At 50.3% G+C, this 21,115-nt stretch overlaps 1 protein-coding gene across 1 annotated transcript in view; it reads left to right on the top strand.

Annotated features, from left to right (window-relative positions):
* Positions 1-21,115, top strand: part of DIS3L2 (DIS3 like 3'-5' exoribonuclease 2) — a 367,036-nt gene that overhangs the window by 321,996 nt on the left and 23,925 nt on the right. Inside the window, exon 14 of the mRNA XM_046019310.1 lies at positions 7,334-7,413. Coding sequence (XP_045875266.1) covers positions 7,334-7,413 — 80 coding nt within the window. The remainder of the gene's footprint in view (positions 1-7,333; positions 7,414-21,115) is intronic.

Raw genomic sequence — 21,115 nt, forward strand, 5'->3', positions numbered from 1 at the left:
GCCATAGACTTTCCAACACTAATGAATCGGGAACTCCATGCTGAACAGGATTTAGTTTGACGGTCCCTGTGCCAGCAGATGGATGTATTTTTCTTGAAAGACCAGGGTGCCAGAAATCTCCATGATTACGTTACTGGAGCAAGGTTCTTTTTTGTGGTTTGGGAAGTTGAGCGTCAGGACTGCAAGATCCTCTCGCTCTTTCTCACTCTTATTTTTTCCAGGTCAGAACCAGAGCTTGGGGTGGGGAGGAAAATCCTGCTGAATGAGCAAGTTCTTTCTTAAAAAGCTCTCTCCAAGTCCAAAAAGACTTCAGTGGACTTAGGAGAAGGAAACCTAATACATTTGCCGTAGAATCGTTGTGAACCAAGAGGAAGCCAAGTCCACAGCATCTTTGTCTTATAAAAGAAAGCAAAGAGGAGATGGAAAAAAAGAAACAATGCTCGGGAGATCCAAACCAAACAAGAAACACTGAAGAAGAAAAAACTAAAGATCACCTCGGAGAACGTGAAGATTTCCTTCTAATACGATTTTTCAATGGCAAAACCAAGGCTTGGGCGGAGGTCACATATGTGCGTCGAAAGTGTCATCAGTGGCATGCCTGAGATGTGGGAAGTGTGGGGGGGATTTGCCACTTTGGGCTGAAGGAAGAGTTGGACACCTCGGCAAGACCAGTGGACTGGGGAGGCGAGAGCCGACCGTGCGGTGGCCGCAGGCTTCCCAGGCTGCTCCTTGACCTGCATTTGAACCTCAGTCCTAATAGCTAGCAGATTGAAGGAGGCTTGTAGGCCTCCTGGAGAACCCATGTTGGTTTGAACTAGAGTGATCCTGGCTACAGACCCGGCACTCTGCTTTGAGCAGTCACCTCTCTCCTGACCACCGCCCCCCACCCCTGCGAGAGAGACTCGGAACCTGGTGCCCAAGTCCCCACCTCGGGCACGAAGCAGCCTGCAAGGGCTGTCGGGGCCATGGTCAGAGACACCCCCGCCCCCGGCAGTTGCCCATTGGAGGTCATTTCAATGCTGCTGTGGACGAGGTTGGCAACTCCTCAACATCGAAGGTCAGGCCAGGTGTTGTCAAAAGCACCCAAAGCTCAGAGCCGGTGTCCACCTCAGCTGATGGGGTTTAATGCCAAGTGGCCTGTGCGTGATGTTCTCCAGGAACGTGGCTGTTTGGAACTGTATCCCTGAGCAGATTGAGGCCTGATTCACTCACTGGCCAAGGGGAACTTCTGGCACACCACCTTTAGCCCCCTTTCCTTTCCTGACCCTTACTCTTTTCCCGTTATTCTCATGTATGTAGTCTGGCCCGTCAGCTTCACTGGATTGGCATACAAGTCAATGTCACATGTCCTTGAAGAGTTACATTCGATGACTCCATGGACCCCTCTGCTGCTTCGCCCAGGGCATCCCCTCTCCTGCCTCAGGCCACCTGAGGGGGCTTCTGTGGTCTGGAACCAGTCACTCTTGTTGCTTACTTGCCACCTGCAAGAAACATGGCCCAGCTACCTTCCTGGCCATCCCCCTGCCCCAGAGCCCAGAGGGATTGAAGAAGGGCCACTTGCAGTCCTGACAACCCCAACAGGCCTATAACCCACGCTCCCACAGTGAATGGGGAAGGACTGTTCTCTCCCCAACAGTCCTGGCCCCTTCCACCCAGCCCAGCTCCTTGTCGCCCACTGGGCCCCAGTCTGGAGCAGGAGGGCTGGATCTAAAGAGGTCCCAGCAAGAGTCTCCTACTCGGGTCCCCAGCACCTGCCCTCCTCTTGGTTCTAGCCTGAACCCCTAAAAATAAAAGGCTCTTCCATTCCCTGCCCAAGGGAGATCAGCCTGGCCTTTGTCCAGAGGAAAGCCTTGCCTCTAACTAGACCCGTCTTGCTGGTAGAGGCTGACAGAGTGACCTCCTTACTGCCTCTTGGGCCTCCTTCTCTTCTTGCCCGATTCCAGGAATGGGGTACAATTGGAAACTGTCCTCCTCGGGCAAAGGTTGACTAGCACCGCTGCCTCTGGAAAGGGGAAAGATGGACCCGGTGAAGTGTCGCAGTGACGGTCGTTCTGAACCGAGCGACTCCACAGGTAGGGCCCAGCGGTCTTGATATAGCCAGTAGGCCTGGGTGCTTCCTTGCTGGGCCAGGCTCGTAGGACACAGTCAAGAACTATTCTTGAGTGAGAGACTGTCTGTGTCTATCTTCAGAGGCGCTGGCAGGATGGGAGCACGTGGGCTTCTCATCTGGCCATTCCTGAGGGCACAGAAGTGAAGCAGGATTCCTTCACCTCTGAAGTGAGAGGAGGCCAGACAACCTCAGGGATGAGACTGGGGGACTACAGATCTGTCCAGCCAGGATCAGAGCATGCTGAGGGGCGCAGAAACCTGCAGGGGGCGCCTCTGGCATGTAGGAGATGATTGGGCCCCTGTTCTCTACTAGGCTGGTCAGCTCAGCTACGTGCACTGAACACCTATTGTGGGCAGTGCTGAGTGTTCTGCGTGTGGAGGGTACCCGGTGAAGGTGTCTCACACACACACACACACACACACACACACACACCCAGGCCCTTGGACCACTGGGGAGGGAGGCCCTGCCTCCAATTACCAGAGGAGAAAGTCGTGAGAGACCAACTTTCACAGAGAGAAGCTCAAAGAATGCATGAGGTCTTGCTGCAGTAGACAGGAAGGGCCCTTCTAGAAGCAGTCACAGCCTAAGGAAGGGCCGGAGGTATGAAAGTACAAGGCATGATCCAAGCTCACACAGTGGGCTCCACCATGAGGGTCAAGTGCTTGGGATTTTGCAGCAGGAGCAGTGAGAGCGTGGGGGCACCCTTCCCTGTCAGGCAGGCTTGGGTGTCTCCCTTAAGAATCCTGTCACCTACCCTGAGGTCCTCCCTGGTTGGCACCCTCTCCTCAGAGCATGCCCCCCTCGCCATCCCTCCATCACAGTCCATTTTTGTTCATGTGGGGAGCCAACCCCCAGAGAGCCCTGGCTGTTAGACTCGTTCTCATACCTGTGGCAAATAGCAGGATGCCATCTGAGGTATTTAAAGAAGGAAGTGTCATCAGGCTTTTGTTTTAGAAAGATAACTCAGCTGCATTGTGGAGAGTGGCAGCAATAAGTGGGTAGACACGTTATATGTCTGTGTCCTACAGAGAGGATGTTACAGAAGAACAGTGGAGGTCTGGTTGGCCGACAAGGACCAGGCCTGGCTCCCCCAAGAGTCCAGCTCTGTTCTTCTGCGGGTCTCTAATGGTGGCTGCTTCTGTGAGTTGGCTTCCTTCTCAGGCTGAGAGTGAGCTAGCTTCAACAGCTCTGGGCCCTCATGCCCAGAAGCACTCAGCAAACATCCCCTCACATCTCACGGGCTTTGTTAGGTCCCTTGGCCATGCCTGAACCAGTTCCTGAGGCCAGGAGATGCCAGGCACTGATTGGCCTGGGTTCCTGATCAGTTACTGAGAGGTGTACAAGGTCACCTTAGAATGGCCAGGCCCAGCCCCGAACATTGGATCTGCTTCCCCCTGGATTCCGTGGCCTGTGTGGGAGGGTAACTAGCTGAGTAAGTGTAGGGTGTCATTGGGAAGGAGGAAAGGCCCGTGAGCTCGCCATCTCGGTCTGCTGCATGAACCAGTTGCACTCCTTCATTCGTGTGTGGAACCTTGCACAAAGTAGGTACCTACCAACACCCCTGCATGCCCGTAGTGACGCACTTTGTGGATAAGCTTTTCTCGGAAACATCATATTATCATCCTGGGTGAATTTCGACCTCTCATGGGAGACCTTTTCATCCCAACCTCCCAGTTCTCCATTCTGCTCATATCTTGAGGACTGACTGCCCCATCTCCAACGTCAGACAGAACTTACTCTCTGACCACAGCCTCCAGTGCCCCCCGCTCCCTCACGCAGTGACTCTCACAGTTCACAGTCCTTGACCTCAGGGACACTCAGGAGGCCAGTGTGGTCCAGTGGTTAGCAACGTGGGTCACACTTCAGTCCTGCGACTGATTTGCTAATTTGGGCAAAAAGTGCTTAGAACTGCTATGTCACAGGAGCATAACATGCTTAATAAATTATAGCTCCAAACAAGACATCTGTCACCCAGATCTTTCTGTTTTCTTCCACTCGGCCCCTTCCATTTTTATTTCTCGCCTGTTCCCCCTTAGAGTCTTTGGCCCTTCTGTTGCCAATATCCTATCTCTACTCCCTTGCTCCGTTATTCTTCCCTCAGACCTTCCTGGCAAATGCTCAGCTTTGGACCAACCTAACTTTCTTCATGCCAATGTCTAAGTTGCTAGAAAAAAAAAAAAAAACCCAACATCTGGACGGATGGTTGCTATAGAAACTTCAGTTCCTGTGGCCTCAGCTGGACCGTTAGTGCTCCCTGGCAGCCCTCATGCTCTTCCCTGGTCAACGGTTTTTCCTGATCTCCAGAGAAACAGTTTCAAGCCTTCATCACTTTCTTCCAACCTCCTTTCCTTCCCTCACCAAACCCTCCATTCCTTGTGGATTATTTGACCTCCTAATTCTCAGAAAAGAACAAAAATCAGACTGGAACATTCCAAACCACCACCATCCCCCATCCTGCTCTCCCCCCCGACACACACACCTCCGCCAAATCCACAGATACATCTGCATCCCTGCCCAGCCCTCCCCACTGCTACGATGCAGGAAGGGTCATCCACTTTCACATTGGCGTTCTCTCGTTCCTCGGGTCATCTCAGCCACCTTGACTCTTCAGTTACCTCCGTCTCTCCCGTGTCTTCAAGCCTGCCCTCTGTAGTGTTTCTTTCATATCCGCGTTTAAACAGCCCGTTGTTCTACCACACGCTCTCCTTTAAGCCCCATCCTCCTGTCCGGTCCTGTTCCAATCCATTCATCTTGACACTTCCCCCACCACCGTCTAATTTACTAAAAGAATTACATACACTCACGATCCCCACTTCCTTACCTTCTACTCAGTTTTCACCCATCATGCCCTGCCCTCTGCTCCCCCCACACTCCTATGAGTCCTTGTTGCTGACGCCAATGGACTCTTTTTGGTTTTGGATGCCTGTTCTTCTCTTACTTGACCTCTTAGAAGGATTTAATGCCGCTGACTGCTCCCTCCTTGAGATATGTTCTCCTCTTGGCTCCTGTAATAACAGAACTCAAAACTCCCTTGCCCCTCCTCCTTAACCTCCATTGCACTACTCCAAAACCCAGCTGTGCTAGCAAAGACCTCGTTTTCCCTCTGTATACTCTCTTGGGGGTGTTCTCGTCCACACCAGTGGCTTTAGTTACCATCTTACTTACCATCCAGAGGCTTCTAAATTTTGCACCTCCAGATCACAGTCTTGCCTAAAAAATTCAGAATTGTTTATACAAGCTGCCTACTGTTCATCTGCATGACGATGCTTCTCAGACACCTTAAAATCAGCACTCCCAAACTAAACTCAAGCTCTCCTTCCAAACCTGCTATTCCTCCTTGTAGTACTACTACAAGTAGCAGCACCATCCATCCTGCTGCCCGAGGGAGAGCACCTTAAACATTGTTCTTGACCCCTCCCCGGCAGGCCTCCTGTCCAGACCATCGCCGAGTCCTCTAATTCCAGTGAGATGCAAAGAGCGTGGGTTTTAGCTGAAATTCTAATTGTGGTTTGGACAAATTACTTAACCTTTCTTAGCCTCAAGTTCCTTCCCTATAAAAAGGAAATCATAATACCTACTTCAGATGGTTGTGGTCAGGGTAAAGGAGAGCCTTTACTTGGTAGGCATTCAATAAATATGAGTTCTCTGTTCAATACATAGGAGTGCTCATCTGTCCCATCCCCTCCCTGCACCTCCCCACTCACCTACGTGTTGAATTGATATTTACACAGTTTATTGACCTCAAGAATGAAATTTCCCTTAATTCCTTCATGACTAAGGACTGTGGCTCATAGCTCCTTATATTTATCCTAAAGAATTTAGAAAATGCAAAGAAAGGAAAGGAACACTGTTGCCATCGTTCCCTCCAGTCTTTCTTCTAGGTGGGCTCTGTTCCATTTTACATGGTTTTCTTGGTATATAATCACATATGCATCCTGCTTTTTTCCAACTAACCCAGATATTCTCCCAAATCAATCAAAATCCTTCATAAACAGTTTAATGGCTGCTACCCTGCATGGAATTGTGTCATAGTTTACCTGGCCACCTGCACTGCTGGGCTTTTCGAGTCTTTCCAGTAAATGATACTGAAGTGAACAATTTCACAGAAAAACTTTATCTTTTACATTTATGATAATTTTTCTAAGCCATAAATTCATAAATCGCATAAAGCTCATAAATCCTGAGCTAAAGGATTTAGAAATTTCTAAGTGGAGCAGTCTTTAAAATGGACTCAGTGAAGATAGGCCTGGCCTCAGCCACAAAGGGAGAGGTCAAGAGAAAATGGTATAGTTAATAGATTTTTTTAAAAAACAGTGATTTTCGGTTTTGCTGAAAGAGGGCTGGGAAGGTCCAAGCAGGGCTCTGTAGGGAAAACATGCCTTTGACTTGAAGTTCCTGGCTTCATGGTGGTGAAGAAGGGCTTGTTTCTGTTTTTGTATTTTCATCTGGGTCAGTAAGAGGACAAGCCATTCCTACAAGCTCTTTTCCCTCTCAGGAAGAGAAAACCCGTCCAGCATCTAATGATGCAGATCTGTGTTAACAGCCTTGCAGTTAAAAAAAAAAAAAAAAAAAAAAGAATAATGTATCCTAATGTGCAGTTAATTTTAGTTAAAATTTCCCTGACAATTTAAAAACCTGGTAAATCTGTAAATCTAATAATTGGCTCTAGGTTTAGAAATATTAAAGCTACCGTCACCACCTCAGCTCTAGCAGGACACACACAATTTCCCTGAATTCTGCACTCACCTGAGCACGCCCTTCTGGAATCCAGAAAGCAACAAGACCTACCTCATTACCAGATTCTGGTTCCTGATCTCCCCTAATCAGAGAAAGTTACTGAGTGCCTCAAAGCTAACATATCCAAAACCAAACTTTTGGCTTTCTAGCCACCTCCAGATTCTGTCTTCCCACTCAGTCGTGAAACCTACCTGATTGTCCAAATCAAGAACTTGAACTGTCTTGGATTTCTTCTTTTCCCATCTCACCACTCCCTGACATAGAATCCCTCAGCATATCCTGTCGACTCTACTTCTAAAACTTTACTTCTTTTTTTTTCAAGTTTTTATTTAAAATTCTAGTTAGGGGCGCCTGGGTGGCACAGTCGGTTTGGGTGTCCGACTTCTATTTTCAGCTCAGGTCGTGACTTTTTCCTCATTTCAGTGGCCAGAATGAAGAGCACATGCTGCCTCGACTTCATTATTTCTCTCTTCTCTCTTCCCGCAGCTGAAACTTGCTTTCACTCTGGATCACGAGACTGGACTGCCTCAAGGATGTCACATCTACGAGTACCGCGACAGCAACAAGTAAGCCACTGGGTGGGGAAGAAAGGAGCGTCCCCTCACCCTGTCCCACAGAGAGGGCAGTGCCTGTGGGTTCTGTCACAGTGGGCTTCTCTAACAAAGGCTTGTCAGGAAGGGACTCACACTTTGGTGGGCTCTCCTGGAAAAGAACTGGCACAGAACTGTTTCTCCTGTCAAATCTCTTGGGCTCCTAAATGTAGGACTTGAAGTACTTGTGTGGGAGGTATGACACGTCTATTCAGAAGCAACCTTCCTTTCCAGATGTCAGTTTTTCCTCTGGGGGACCCCCCTCACCCCCCCACCCCCACCACCTGTCTCCAAGGCCGCGCTTGCTAGTTTGGTTCACTGAGTGACTTTGGCTTGTGTCCTTGGGTCTGACCGCGCCTCTGTGACTGGGTTTTGTTGTGTTAGTCTACCTTGTGAACTTTATACTCGGGGGATTTTTGGGTCCTTGCGGAGACTCAAGTCGGTCATCTTATGATTAGAAAGGGGGCACCTGGCAGGCTGTTCTAGGAGCTCTTTCCTTCACCACAGGCTACTTTCCTGACTGTGTAGTTTTGTCTGTGACACAGAGAGTGCCCGCTGATGACAATGACAGTGGTGAGATGAGCGACAATGGCAGCTACCAGTGAGCCTCCACACTGGGTGTCAGGCACACCTCTGGGGACATTACATCTGTTATCCTGTGTGACCCTCATAGCACCCCGAAGAGCTTTCCTCCATTGTTACCACTGCTGTATGTGCAGGAGCTGAAGTCTGGGGAACGGACGTAACTTGCTCTGGGTCACCGGCCACAGCCCCATGAGGAAGAGTCACCATTATCCCATTCGCTCTGGGAAGAGAATAGACAAACGACAGCTGTTGTCCCGCCTTGCTATTTTGGAAACCCCAGTCAGTGACAGGAACAGTCCCAACCTGGACTTGTGGACGGATTGTGTAAATATGTGAGCTATTTAATGGTACTCACTGGAAGGAATCCAGTAAGCACATGCCAGTGGAACTGTCCTTTATATTCCAGAAGAGAAACTTAGGTCTTCCTGAAGAACTCCTGCTCTGGTTCCCCAGGGGGTGAGGGGGGACAGGGCGGATGGGTTACCGGGCGCCTTTGTGACCGAAATCTCCATCCATATTACTTCCAAGGCGTTACTCTCGTTTATCATTCATCTTTAGAGGATGCTGTAGTAAGCTGTTGTGTACCCTCCGTTCCTACTGGATTAATCACTTAGGAAAGATTGACCAAGGGCCCTTAACACCATCATTTTTCCTCTTGGATGGTGCTGTTTCTGGAAGCTCCAGGGCTTCTGGGCTGTCATGTCGAGATACCATCTCGGCATCTCATAATGCTGAATTCGGCAGGGAAGCAGGGCTGGACTTTTCGGGTCCAGGGATGGGGACCACCAAGTAGGTCTCCTGGGGCAGGTGCAGGTGTCACTAGGGAGTCAGAGAAATGCCAGCCATAAGTTGCTCATCCATGCCTCCCTGCGCTCCCCACGTTGGTGCCCGCCGGATGGCAGGGGGATGGCAGCCCTGGGCACACGGATTGTGGCAGCAGGAGCAGTCTTTCAGCCCAGGGTGCTGACACACTCCAGTTCTGGCCCGACTCCCTGCTTCTCGAGAAAGAGTTTGGCAGCCGTTTCATTCAGTGGGAGGACAACAGACAGTGGGACGTCTCGGTGACCCCTCGCTGTGATTCTCTCTCACTCGTCCTCCTAGAGGCAGTCTCGCGGTTCATTAGCAGTGTGTGGGCAGATGTCCTAACCTCTGAGCCTCGGGTTTCTTCATCTGTTAAGAGCAATGGGACTAAGGATGCCTTCTGCCAAAACTGGGGGAATGATGGTCCTGGGGATGGAAATGATATGTTAAGGACATCATCACAGCCTACCACGGCAAGTACCCACAGTAAGTGTGCCTCTCCTTCCCAAACAGAAGAATTACCTCAGGACTTCCATTTTATTTCCCAGTGGCCACAAGCCTACCTCCACGAGCTGGGGCAGCCACTAAGGGAGGACGAGTAGGGAAGAGGCTGGCAGACATGGCTTCGTCTGTTGTCTGCTGGGGGCGACACAGTCAGTCTAAAGGCAGCCTCCTCTGTCCACATGTGAATTTCCAAGGGAGACCTGGAGAATCCCATGAGCTTGACTGTGACTTTCTCCTCTCCCCTGGGCTCTGCCCTGTCTGTGTTCCTGTCTTCACTTTTAGGGTCATTTCTCCTAGAGTGCCTGAATCCCAGTATTGGTGTGACAGGGGTGTTTGGGAAATGAGGCTATTTCACCCCAGCCCCTAAGGAGTCCGTGTTTCCTCAGGGAAGTCACACGAATGCAAGAGCCGCAGAGCGAGAAGATTTGCCTAAGAAATTAGCTTGATATCTGAAGATTAGTTTGGTACAATTCATTATTGAAACTACGGCTTTTACCTGCATGTACTATAATTCATGGTCATTTTAGTATTTAGCTATGTCAAACTCAGTCCATCCACGAAGAGGGTGTTGTAAATAAGTATTGAGACTGTTGGGACGGTGGTCCCCAGTGGTCATTCCCTTCAAATGGAGTGGCCCTGCAAATAGGCACTCTGCTTTTATTTTCCCTGGATGCTCTTCTCAGCTTCCTTCCCTGGAAACGTCCTGGTGGCCCTGGTATTTGGCCCCATGCCATCCTGTTTTTCGTCTGCATTAAGGGGCTCATGCTTGCCCCTGGGCTCCAGGGAGAACAGTCCATATCTGATACCTGGCCGCACTTGGACCCTGCCTCTTCTTGGGCTAGCAGGCACAGTCCTCAAGTCAACATTCGTAACCGAGGTCATTAGAAGAAGGAAGCTGCCCTTTGTGCCTGGAGCCAGATTGGTAAAGCTCTTCACTCAGATTATCCCTTCAGGAGACATGAGGCCTCTCCCCACCACACCAGCAGGTGCTACCAGTGTCCACCACAGACCTTCTATTTTTCTGCTGCAGAAAGCTTCACTGCCTTTAATATGCAATCCAGGGAACCGGGGGCTCACTGAGAGTCATTTCTCAGACTCGGGTTTGGAGATCTCTTCACAGGCCTAGGAACAGGCCATGAAGAGCGAGTATGTGATTCATGAGAAGTCAGTCACGCGTTCAGTTGGCGCCCGCCCCATACCACGTGTTGTAGGCACTGGGGCACAAGAGATGACTTAACACCTGTTCCAGGGCCTTGAGGAGTTTGTGCAAAGAGCAGACCTCACCGCAGCTCCCCTGGGGGACTCACGCTCCACAGTGGGGGGAGTCAAGGGCTTTGGGAGCTCAGATGAGGAAAGTAGCTGCTTCAGACTTCAGAACAACTGTGAGGACAGTTGTACCCTTCATGGATGGAGAACTGTGTCCAGAATGTTCCCTTATCTCCATCCCCACGACCCTCCTCCCAGTGCCGGGGACCAGGAGCTACTTGGCACACTTCTCCCTGCCCCTGGCTCTTTGACCTTCAGCCTGTCCTCTCTGTCACCACAGGGAGCTTTGCATGGCTTTTCATTCTGGTTGCTTTTGAGACCTGATTTTTGACTTTGGTGTACTGTAGTTTTATGACAGTTAGTCAAAGGGTAGAATCGTTTTTATTATGTTGCTGGGGGCTCTGTGTCATTCTTCCCTTTGGAAATTCTTCTCTGCTCTCTCTTTGATTCTCTCCAGTCTTTCCTAGAACTCCTGTTAGAAACCTGCCATGTTACTCGGTCTGCTCTTTTCCTCCATCTCCCTTTCTGCCAGTGACGAATTCCAGCACTTCCTTGAAAACATCTGTGAGTTTACTGACCCTGTAGCTGTTCATAATCGGCTGTTTAGTACTCTTTCCGAATGTGAGGGTTTGGGTTTTATTTTTATTTTATTTCAGAAGTTCTGTTTGGAGCTTTTTAAAATCAGCCTGTTAATTTTGGGTTTTAGTTTAGTTTTTAGTGCCCTAGTTTTTATTATGATTTCTGTCCCTTTCATCTCCTTATTTATTTTGATGATGCATATCATGTCTTTTGAAGTGTCCAATTATCTCTAGTTTTAAGGGTACTATCTCTCCCATGAGTTGTGTCTGTTGTCTTGCCTTCATGGTGGCTCACTTCCTCGCTTGGTTTGTTCTTTTTTATCAGGAGACCATCTTAAGTCGGGATTGTTTTCACTGTGGGAGCCATGAGTTGTGGGGGTCTATGTTCATCGCTTCGGTGGTAGTTCCACCGAGACCCCAGGGGTTCCAGAGGCCCGGCTAGTTCAGTTAGGATTCCCGGAAGCTGGATAGCATGGATTCAGCCTCTACACCCACCCATGCCGTGTGGGCTTGGGATCTCCTTTCTGCGAAGGAGAGACCTCTGCTCCGCTTCACATACAGACTCTCTGGGCTGTGAGAAAGGTCTTCTGGTCTCTGTTTAAAGACCAATAGCCCTTCGTAGATTCCTGACTCTCGGATCCATTTCCCTGGCCAGGTCTTCTTCCTCCTGTGGGCGTGAAAATCCCAGAGCCTGGAACCGTGTCAGAGTTTGATCATCGCAGCCCCAGCTGTCATGATAAAGATTCTGGCTTTGACTTAGTTTCCTCTTTATTTCAGGTAGCTGGGGATCTTCTCATTATTCTCTGATGCTCAGTTTTACATTCAAATGGTTCTAATCATGTATTTCCCCATTTTTCTGTGGTCGTGTGGGGAAGGAGGTCCCCATCCGTTCAAGTCTACCATCTCGTCAGAACCACAGGTCTGAACGAACTTTTTAAAATGCGAATCTGAGTACGTACTCATTCATACAGCGTTCTGAGGGTTTCTGCTAGGGACCAGTATAGCACCAGGCACTGAGGCTACAGAGCTGAATGAACACTCATGTGGCCCTCAGAGGCCCTGGACTAGTGGAAGGGGCAGGGTCCCCGCCTGCTCCAGCGTCCGCTATGTCCCACCCCTCCCAGACCACCTCGAGTCTCTCGTGTGCGACATGTCTCTGTGTGACCAGGCTGTTCCTTGTTTCTAGAACCCCCCTCTTTCCCACGGCCCTTTCCTCACCCATCTGAGTGACCCCTATCTCTCCTTCCAGTCTTAGCTAAGTTTTACTACTTCCAGAAAATCATTCCAGCCCCTAACAAACATCTCCCAGGAAGCCATTCCAGCCCTTCACAACCATCACAAAGGGCTGAAACCGGTGTCCCTCCTCCATGGTCCTGCGCCTCACCTGTCCCTTCTTCAGCATTCAACACAGGGCAGTTTGAGCATTGGTTTACCTGCTGTTCCCCACCCTGGCCTGGGCCCTTGTAAGCTCAGGGCCTTGTTTTGTTCCCTTCAGTGTCCCTGGTGCCTAGCCCAGGACCTGGCACACAATACTTGAGGAAGAGAGTGGGCGGGGGACCTAATGTAATCTTTTAGAGAGGGAACCTGGCTCCTGGGAGTCAAATCTCTTTCCAGCCTTAGCTTTTCATTTGTTATAGGATTATGATGAGGATTAAATTGCTCCTGATATCAGGGAAAACTATCTCCTTGGATAGTTTATGAATTCTGAAGAACTAACATGTAGAAGAAAAAAGCTGTAAAAAATTGGTTTTTAACTCTGTAAATATCGTAGTGGTTACAGATTACAGCATGCTGGCCTGCCCCGGGGAACTAGCTGGCTCAGCATCCTCAGTTTGGTCTCAAGACCCTCTCGGCACAGTCACAGCAGACCCAGAGGGCAGAGACAGAATTCTCTCTCTGCTCTCTTGTTTCCATCATGGGGCCATGCCAGGTGAGCTTAGGTCTCCTGACAAGTAGCCTCCCAGACAGGATTAGCGTGCAGGAGATGCACAGAGGGGTGAAGGGCAACAATAGGAGCGACCACAGGCTGCAGACTATGGCACCAGCCTTCCCCTTTGAAGAAGGGGGTGAGGAAAGGCAGGCCAGAGGCAGAGGCTAAGCCTGCAGCCTGATTCCAAGATGGCTTAGGCCAGGCCAGTAGAGTGGGCTCCAACCAGCCTTGCTTGTTGGAGGAGTCTCAGATCCCATGGGAGCCACCCTCACAAGGCAGCCCCAGGCCGCCCTTTTCCCCCTCAGATCTGCCTTTACACCCCACTGTGGGGAGCAGCTCCTCTGTGGCTCCTGCAGGCCTCTCTTCCCAAGGAGGAGCTTCAAAAGGAGAAATGAATGGGACAGGCTCCTGCTTCCATCACGGACTAGAATTTGGGGTCCCTGCTGGGCCTCTCCTCCCTCTCCCCTACTGTCCCTCCCAAATACTTCTCACCCCTAGCCAGCACCTCAGCAGGTCTTGGCGGCTTAGCGGGTGGTTTTACCCAAACCCGCATCGTGAGGTTTCTGAGCCCTCAGCTGGCATACCCCTCGCAAGCCAGGGTTGGCGCGTATCTGTATGTCTATTCCCAGTGGGGCAGGAGCAGCAGGAAGTTCCCCTGAGTTCCACACACCTCCCTGCCTGCGCCTCCTCTGATCCTGGTTGACTGTCCCGCCCTCTCAGCCCATGATGATGGCTCCTCCCATCTGCTGGCCCTGGTGAACTTGGAGTCTGAAGAACTCCGGCAACAGCTGGCGCTAGCAGTTTTGAAGGGTCTGTGCCACATCAGCCCTGGCCCCCAGGACCCCAGGCACCATCGTGCCTGCAAATATTAGCGAACCCAGCTCTGTGACTGCCTCTCCTGCTGTCCTCTCTGGCCTGCAGAGGAGTGGCGCCAACAGACTCCTCCATGGTTTGGTATCCGTCTCACTCGTGCATCGCTGTTGACCCCGGTGGAGAAATGTCCTGCAGGTGCTCCCACAAAACACAGACCTCAGCTGGGTCTTCTGAACTCAGTAGTACATCCGTGCCAGCACGGCCCTTCCCTCGGCCTCTTTCCTCCTTCCTCTGCTGTCTGCCAGGGCAGTTCATGCCCTTCCACTTCCGCCAGCCTCAGCTATCACTGTCTCTGGGCCTCTAAGGGCCACCCCAGGAGCAAGTGTGCCCTGCCCTCTTGGGCATTTGTGGGGCATCAAATCGCACATCCCACGGAATACCCCAAGTCCATGAATTCTTGTTCATCTTGTCTTATGTCTTGTCTTCTGTCCCTTTGATCATGCCCTTCAGATCCTGCTGGCTGATTCTCACTCTTGGTATAGAATCTCTGTCCTCCCTTATTAGGCCCCACATACCCCCAGCAGGACCATCATACTAGCCCTTTAGCCCTAGTCAGGGGCCTGGCAGCCCAGAAAGGAGGTAGGTGACACTCCTGGGGACAGGGGAGGGACCTGTATGTGTCTTCCAGCATAGGGACATTGCTAGCCTCCTGAGGGAGGAAGGACCACCATTTTGCAAGCTGCCAAGGGGGCCCCCTGTGGCTGTCCCACTTTGCCTTTTAGCTGCTCGTGGAGGGCACACCATCTGTCATTGTCCCTCTGCTGGGCATCGGCACACCTCACGGTAACCAGCTGGCCTCACGGTCCTCGGGGACACTGCCCCTCCCAGGCTTTCACGTGCTCCAGTCAACACCAAGTCAAGCCAAAGCTTTTTCCCCAGGCGCCATCAGCGAATCTCTGAGCCTTCGGGCTGCCACTCTGTGCCAAGAACTCTCCACGTCCCATGTAGCTCTCAGAAGTGCGGCCCCTCTGCCTGCCAACCAATTGAGTGAGCAGTCCAGTGAGCAGCCCCCAAACTCTCAGACCCGCCGCAGTGCTCCTGGTGTTGGTTCAGACCTGCTGGCAGATGGCAGTCCAGCTGTAGAAGAGAAGGGGGCAGGAAAGGGCAGGAGGGGGTCTTCAGACCTCCCCACAGTCCCGCCCCTGTGGAAGACTGGGAGGGAGCAGAACCATCTAGGGAGAGTCTCAGGCCGCAGCCAGGCCCATGGGAAGTCACTGAGCTGAAATCGCCTGTCTGCCAGAGGAGTGGGTCACTAGTGGGAGCAGCCCACCAGAAGTGCAGCTCAGCCCCCACGCAGGGGTGGGGTTGGAGAGGCTGCAGCCCAGCTGAAAGGCAGTTTGTGCTCCTGGAGCACGAGGTCCCAGAGGCCCAGCTGCCACACTGGGGCTGGGAGAGAGCAGGGGCTCCTGATAATTAAGCCCCGATAATTCGTTTCCCCACTGCTTGGTTCCCGTTCTAGTCTTTCACCTAAAATAAGCAGAGGAGGTATTTCCCAGCATCCCTGACCACTTCAGACCAACACCAACACTTCCCTGCACTTTGGAAGTGACACTTTTTATCCACACCTGGGACCCAATGCCAGTTCCTCAGGCTAAGTTGTGACATTACCTAAGAGCCCCCAGATCTCCCACCGACACTCCCAGTCCGGCTAAGAAAGACTTTCTTGTGCTTGGAGAGGCCCCTGGTTAGGAGAAAGGGGAGCTGGAAAGCCAGGGAGAGGAGGGAGGTTGGAGGCATTGCAACCAGAGTGAAGTGCCAGGAGCGACCTCATGGTACAGGCCCGCAGCCGCAGCCAGCAGGTTGGAATGCGCCCGGTGCAGGTGTGAGCTCCCTGCTCCCATCCCGGCCCTTGTCCCTCGTTGTGGGGCACTGGCAGGTGTGGGAGCCGCGGGTGGGGTGTGGGACCGGCTCCAGCTCAAGCTGTGCAGTCAAGATGGATCAGAGAGGGGACACTCCTCCCCCTTCCACACCAGCCAAAGAGGTGGGAAGGGGGTGCTCACTGGGCCCTCCCACCACCTCACACCCACAGCCTCCACACCTTGGAGGCCAGAAATGTGGGGAGCATTGGACTTCGGCTTTCCCTACAGAACGGGAAGGCAGGATGAGCACTACTCCCTTTTTACAAAAAAAACTGTCCCCGAGTGCTGCGTTGCCCAAGGTCAAGCCCCACAGAAGAGGTGGAGCCAGCAGCCTTCTCCCCCGGTTACCATCTGAGCCACAGGATACCTGGTGGAGGCAGGGCCTGGCTCAGCTGCTCGGAGTGCCAAGGGCAGGGAGGGCAGCAAGGCCTGGGTCAGCGTGCCTGCCTCCTGGGTCGCTCACGGTTCCCATCACCCCGTCTTCCACAGATGCAGTGCAAGCCCGAGGTGGCTGGGGCAGGGAGACACTCTAGATCAGCCGTGGGGAGTCGGCACCCTTTCTCTGCCTACTGAGAGAACAGGGGACAGAGGGGCCCAAGGTCGGGTTTTAGAGCCCTGAGCTGCCTGAGCAGAGGTTTTCCATGTCCCTGGGCTGGGGTGCTCAGCCTGAAGGACAAATCACCAGCTCCTCAGCTCCTGCTGGCTTGCTTGCTTTTCCTGCCGTTTCGTTTCATTTCTTTTCTTTTTTTAAAGATTGATTGATTGATTGATTTGTAACTGGGAGTGGGAGAGTCTCAAGCTGACCCCACACTGAGCACAGAGCCCAACACAGGCTGTATCCCAAGACCTGAGATCATGACCTGAGCTGAAACCAAGAGTCAGGCGCTTAGCCCACTGAGCCAGCCAGGCGCCCCTCCTGCTGGCTTTCTGAGGCCAGAACTGAGAGTGAGAAAGTGTGAGATCCAGCAGTAGGGGGATGGTGCAGACACATCAGACACTCATCCGTGTCTCAGCATGGACAGGGACGCCATTCCACTGCTTTCCGTAATGCGCTGGGAAAGAGATTTTCACATTAAGCTCATCGGTAAACATATTTTTGAACTATGATGTGCATGGAGAAAAGTGCACAAATGCTACACATCTAGTTCAAAGGAAGAATAGAAATGAACACACCCACAGAAGTATTACCCAAATCAAGAAACTGAACATTTCGGCACCTGGGAGCTTCCCTCCTGCCCCACCCCTCCTCCCAAAAGGAATCCACCATCCTAACCTCGAACACCACAGATTGATTTTGCCTAGCCTCGAAATTCATATGGATGGAGTCGTTCCATATACTCCCTTTCTTGTCTGATTTTTTTTTTTCTTCCCGGGTGATATTTGTGAGAATCCATCTTTGTTGCTGCAAAGATGTTGTTCTAGCCACGTCCGTTCGTCCTCACTGCTGGAAGAGTTGACTTTTTGTGAATCCGTCTGTCCAGTCAGCATAATCCAGCCAACATCGGGTTCTTTTCCAGTGTAGGGTTATTAGAAATCATTGAGTATATACCTAGGAGCAAAGTGTCTAAATCACAGAAAAAATACCCACTTCAGCAGACACCGCCGAACGGTTTTCCCAAGTAATTGTACCAGTTTAACACACCAACAGTGTATGAATTTCATGTCTACTGTCCAGTCAATAGCATGCCTTTTCAAGTCTCAGCTGGGTTTCTACTGGGTTTTCTGGTTTTCTTGTTGATCTATTGTTCTTTCTATTCTGAGTACGAGTCCTTTCTTGGTTATACATGTTGCAAATATCTTCTACTCTGTAGCTCACTTTTTTACTCTCTTTGGTGGAGTTTAAGTGAACGGAAGTTCCTCATTTCAATATAGTTCAGCGTATCAGGCTGTTGCTTTATTGTTAATTCTTTGATATCCCCTTTAAGAACTTTTTATCAAAATTCTAAAGAGTTATTTGTATTAGGGTTCTCCAGGGAACCAGAACCAATATATGTGTATCAATATACTTATATTGATTTAAATGAGATTTATTATGAGGAATCCGCTCATGGGATGACGGAGGCTGGGAAGTCCCGTGATCTGCCGTCTGTAAGCTAGAGAACCAGGAAAACTTGTGGTAATTTAGTGGAGTCTAAAGGCCTGAGAAGGTGATGGCGTGAATTCCAGTCTGAGGGCAGCAGAAGAGGAGATAAGATGTCCTGCGGCTCAAGCAGTGAGACAGGGAAAATGAGATGAGCTCCTCCTTCCTCTGACTTTTGTTCTCTTCAGGCCTCCAGCAGATCAGATGATCCCTACCCACTTTTGGGAGGGCTGTCCATCTTACTGATTCCACTGACTCAAATGCTCATAGACGCGCTAGAAATAATGTTTATTCCAGGCATCCCCGGGCCCGGCAAGCTGACACAAAAGTCAGCATCCAGATGTTCCTACAGTATCTTCTAGAAGCTCTCTTGTATTACCTTCTCCATGTTACATCTATAATATACCCAGAATTGATTTTTTTTAAAGATTTATTTATTTATTTGACAAACAGAGGTGACAAGTAGGCAGAAACAGAGAGAGAGGGAAGCAGGCTCCTTGCTGAGCAAAGAGCCCGATGCAGGGCTTGATCCCAGGACCCTGAGATCATGACCTGAGCTGAAGGCAGAGGCTTTAATCCACTGAGCCACCCAGGTGCCCCAGAATTGATTTTTGAATATGGTTTAGCAAGTTTCCTTCTTCGCATGTGTTTATCTAATTGGCCCAGCATCATTTGTTAAAGAGACTTTCCCATTGCCGCACCGTGCTGCCTTTGTCAAAGGTCTGTTTCCACACTCTGTTTCACTTCATGGATCTGTGTGTCTGCTCTTGTGCCTATGCCACACCGCCTCGATTATTGCACCTTTGTTAAACGTCTTGATCTAAAAAAAAAAAAGTCTTGATCTCCAAGAGAGCTGGACCTTCCACCTTGTTCTCTTCTGTGAAGGGCGTCTAGGCTGTTCTTGGTGCTTTCCAAGCCCATGTTAATGTTAGAGTCAAATCGTCAGTGGCCACACACATGCACACAGTCTTGCTGGGATTTACATTGAGATTGCTTGGGATTCACAAATCATTTTGGGATTTTATGATAATTTTATGATACTGAGTCTCCTATGCCACAAACATCGCATACCCTGCTATTTATCTATGTCTTTTTTAATTCTTCTTCTCAGTACTGTCTTACAATTTTCTATGTAAAAGCCTTACTCATCTTGTGTTAGATTCCTCCTAGGCATTTGATATTTGTCGTACTATTTTGGATGGTATTTGTAGGGTGCCTGGGGGGCTCAGTCCGTTAAGTGTCTGCCTTCGGCTCAGGGTATGATCCCAGGGTCCTGGGATTGAGTCCCGCATCAGGCTCCTTGCTCAGCAGGGAGTCTTCTTCTCCCTCTCCCTCTCCTCCCTCCCCCCTGCTTGCATACTCTCTCTCTCCCCCCCCCTGAAATAAATAAATAAGATCTTCAAAAAATAAATAAGTGGATTTTTAAAAAATTCCTTTTCTCCTTGTTGCTGAGATATGGAAGTACAACTTGTATTGATCGTGTATTTAGTGATCTTGCTAAATTTATTTATTAAACTCAAATAATTTGTTTATAGATCCTTTCTAATTTGTCTATATACCCAGTCACATCATCTCCAAGCAGTAAGAGTTATACTTTCTCCTTCCTGATGCTCACATCATGTGTGTCTTTTTTTCGCAATTACTGTGCTGTACAGCGTTTAATGGAAGTGATGGTAGCAGACATCCATGTCTTGTTCCTGATCTCAGAGAGAGAAGTTTTTACCACAAACTCATGCAAGATAATGAAATCTTACCCTTTAATATGCACTTAATTTTACTTTCCACTCAGGACAAGCTTTCAGTGTGGAAAGACTTTTAGGTTTGAAATGGGGCAGTGGTGGTTTGTAGGCTGAGAGCAAGGCGTATGGAATCAGTGTTTTAAGAGGACAGAAACTGAGGTTTGTCACAAAACCGTGTCTCATTTTAACTTTGTGACGAAAGTTTCGTCTTGTCCACTTTACAGCAGGACCCGTGGCTGACCAGGGGTTGAAACAGAGGTGTCAGACCCAAAGCCCAGATTTCTCACCCCTCCCAGACTGCTTGCTAGAGTATTTTTTTTAAGAGATTTTATTTATTTATTTGACAGCCAGATCACAAGTAGGCAAAAGCAGACAGAGGGCAGGGGGGAAGCAGGCTCCCTGGTGAGCAGAGAGCCCAATGCGGGGCTTGATCCCAGGACCCTGAGACCATGACCTGAGCCAAGGCAGAGGCTTAACCCACTGAGCCACCCAGGCACCCCTAGAATGTTTTTTTTTAAGGTTTTTAAAGTGAGAGAGAGCACAAGTAGGCAGAGCAGCAGGTAGAGGGAGAGGGAGAACCAGGCTTCCCGCTGAGCAGGGAGCCTAATGTGGGTCTTGATCCCAGGACCCTGCGACCATGACCTGAGCTGAAGGCTGTGGCTTAACGGACTGAGCCACCCAGGTGCCCCTACCTGCTAGAATATTGACTGTGAAATCCCCAAGGTCACAAAACTGTCACTTTTGTCACAGATTTCCAGGAGAAGCATTGTTAAACTACCTCACAGGTATATTTAACATCTTTTCTTTCTCAGCCTCCAAATCCCTGCCTATAGCTGTCATCTCCCCCATCCCACCTTTGATTTCTGTCGCCATGGGCACAGACTCACGCTGGAAGGCGCCCTCCCTGCTTGCCTGAGACCCTGAAGGGCTTGCACCTGCCACTCTCCTCAGCCACCTGGTTGAGCCACCCACCAGGCCAGGGCCTTCTCCAGTTTCTGCCCCTTGAGTGCTTATCTGATGTCAGGGGGTGGGGGGTGAGAACTGAGGGCTTTCCTTCCAGTCAGGCAGCTTGGGCTTTGGGGATAGAACTGTGTATTCTTAAGCCCTTTGAAGTGTCAGCTGTCCCAATTTGAGGATTACACAGACAGCATATTTCTCTGCTGAGATATGAAGAGAGGAAGGCAGAGTACAGGGAGGGTAGAGACCCAAACCCAAACAGGCCCTGGGGCTGGCAAGGGCTCCCTGGGCCCAGGCCTTAGCGAGAATGTCCCCATTACTCTCACACCCCTCCTTTTGCAGCCCAAATAACTACCCAAGGATGACCTGGGAGATTTCCCTGTAAGATAGAAAATTCTAGGACACCAAGAACTCTCAAAACTAAATACTTTGGAACTCTCAAAGACCTTATAAAAGACAGTAAATGTTTCTTTGGTTGATTTAACATAGGGTTACATTAAGCAAAG

Source organism: Meles meles, chromosome 9 (assembly GCF_922984935.1).
Source record: "Meles meles chromosome 9, mMelMel3.1 paternal haplotype, whole genome shotgun sequence".
Taxonomy (NCBI): Eukaryota; Metazoa; Chordata; class Mammalia; order Carnivora; family Mustelidae; genus Meles; species Meles meles.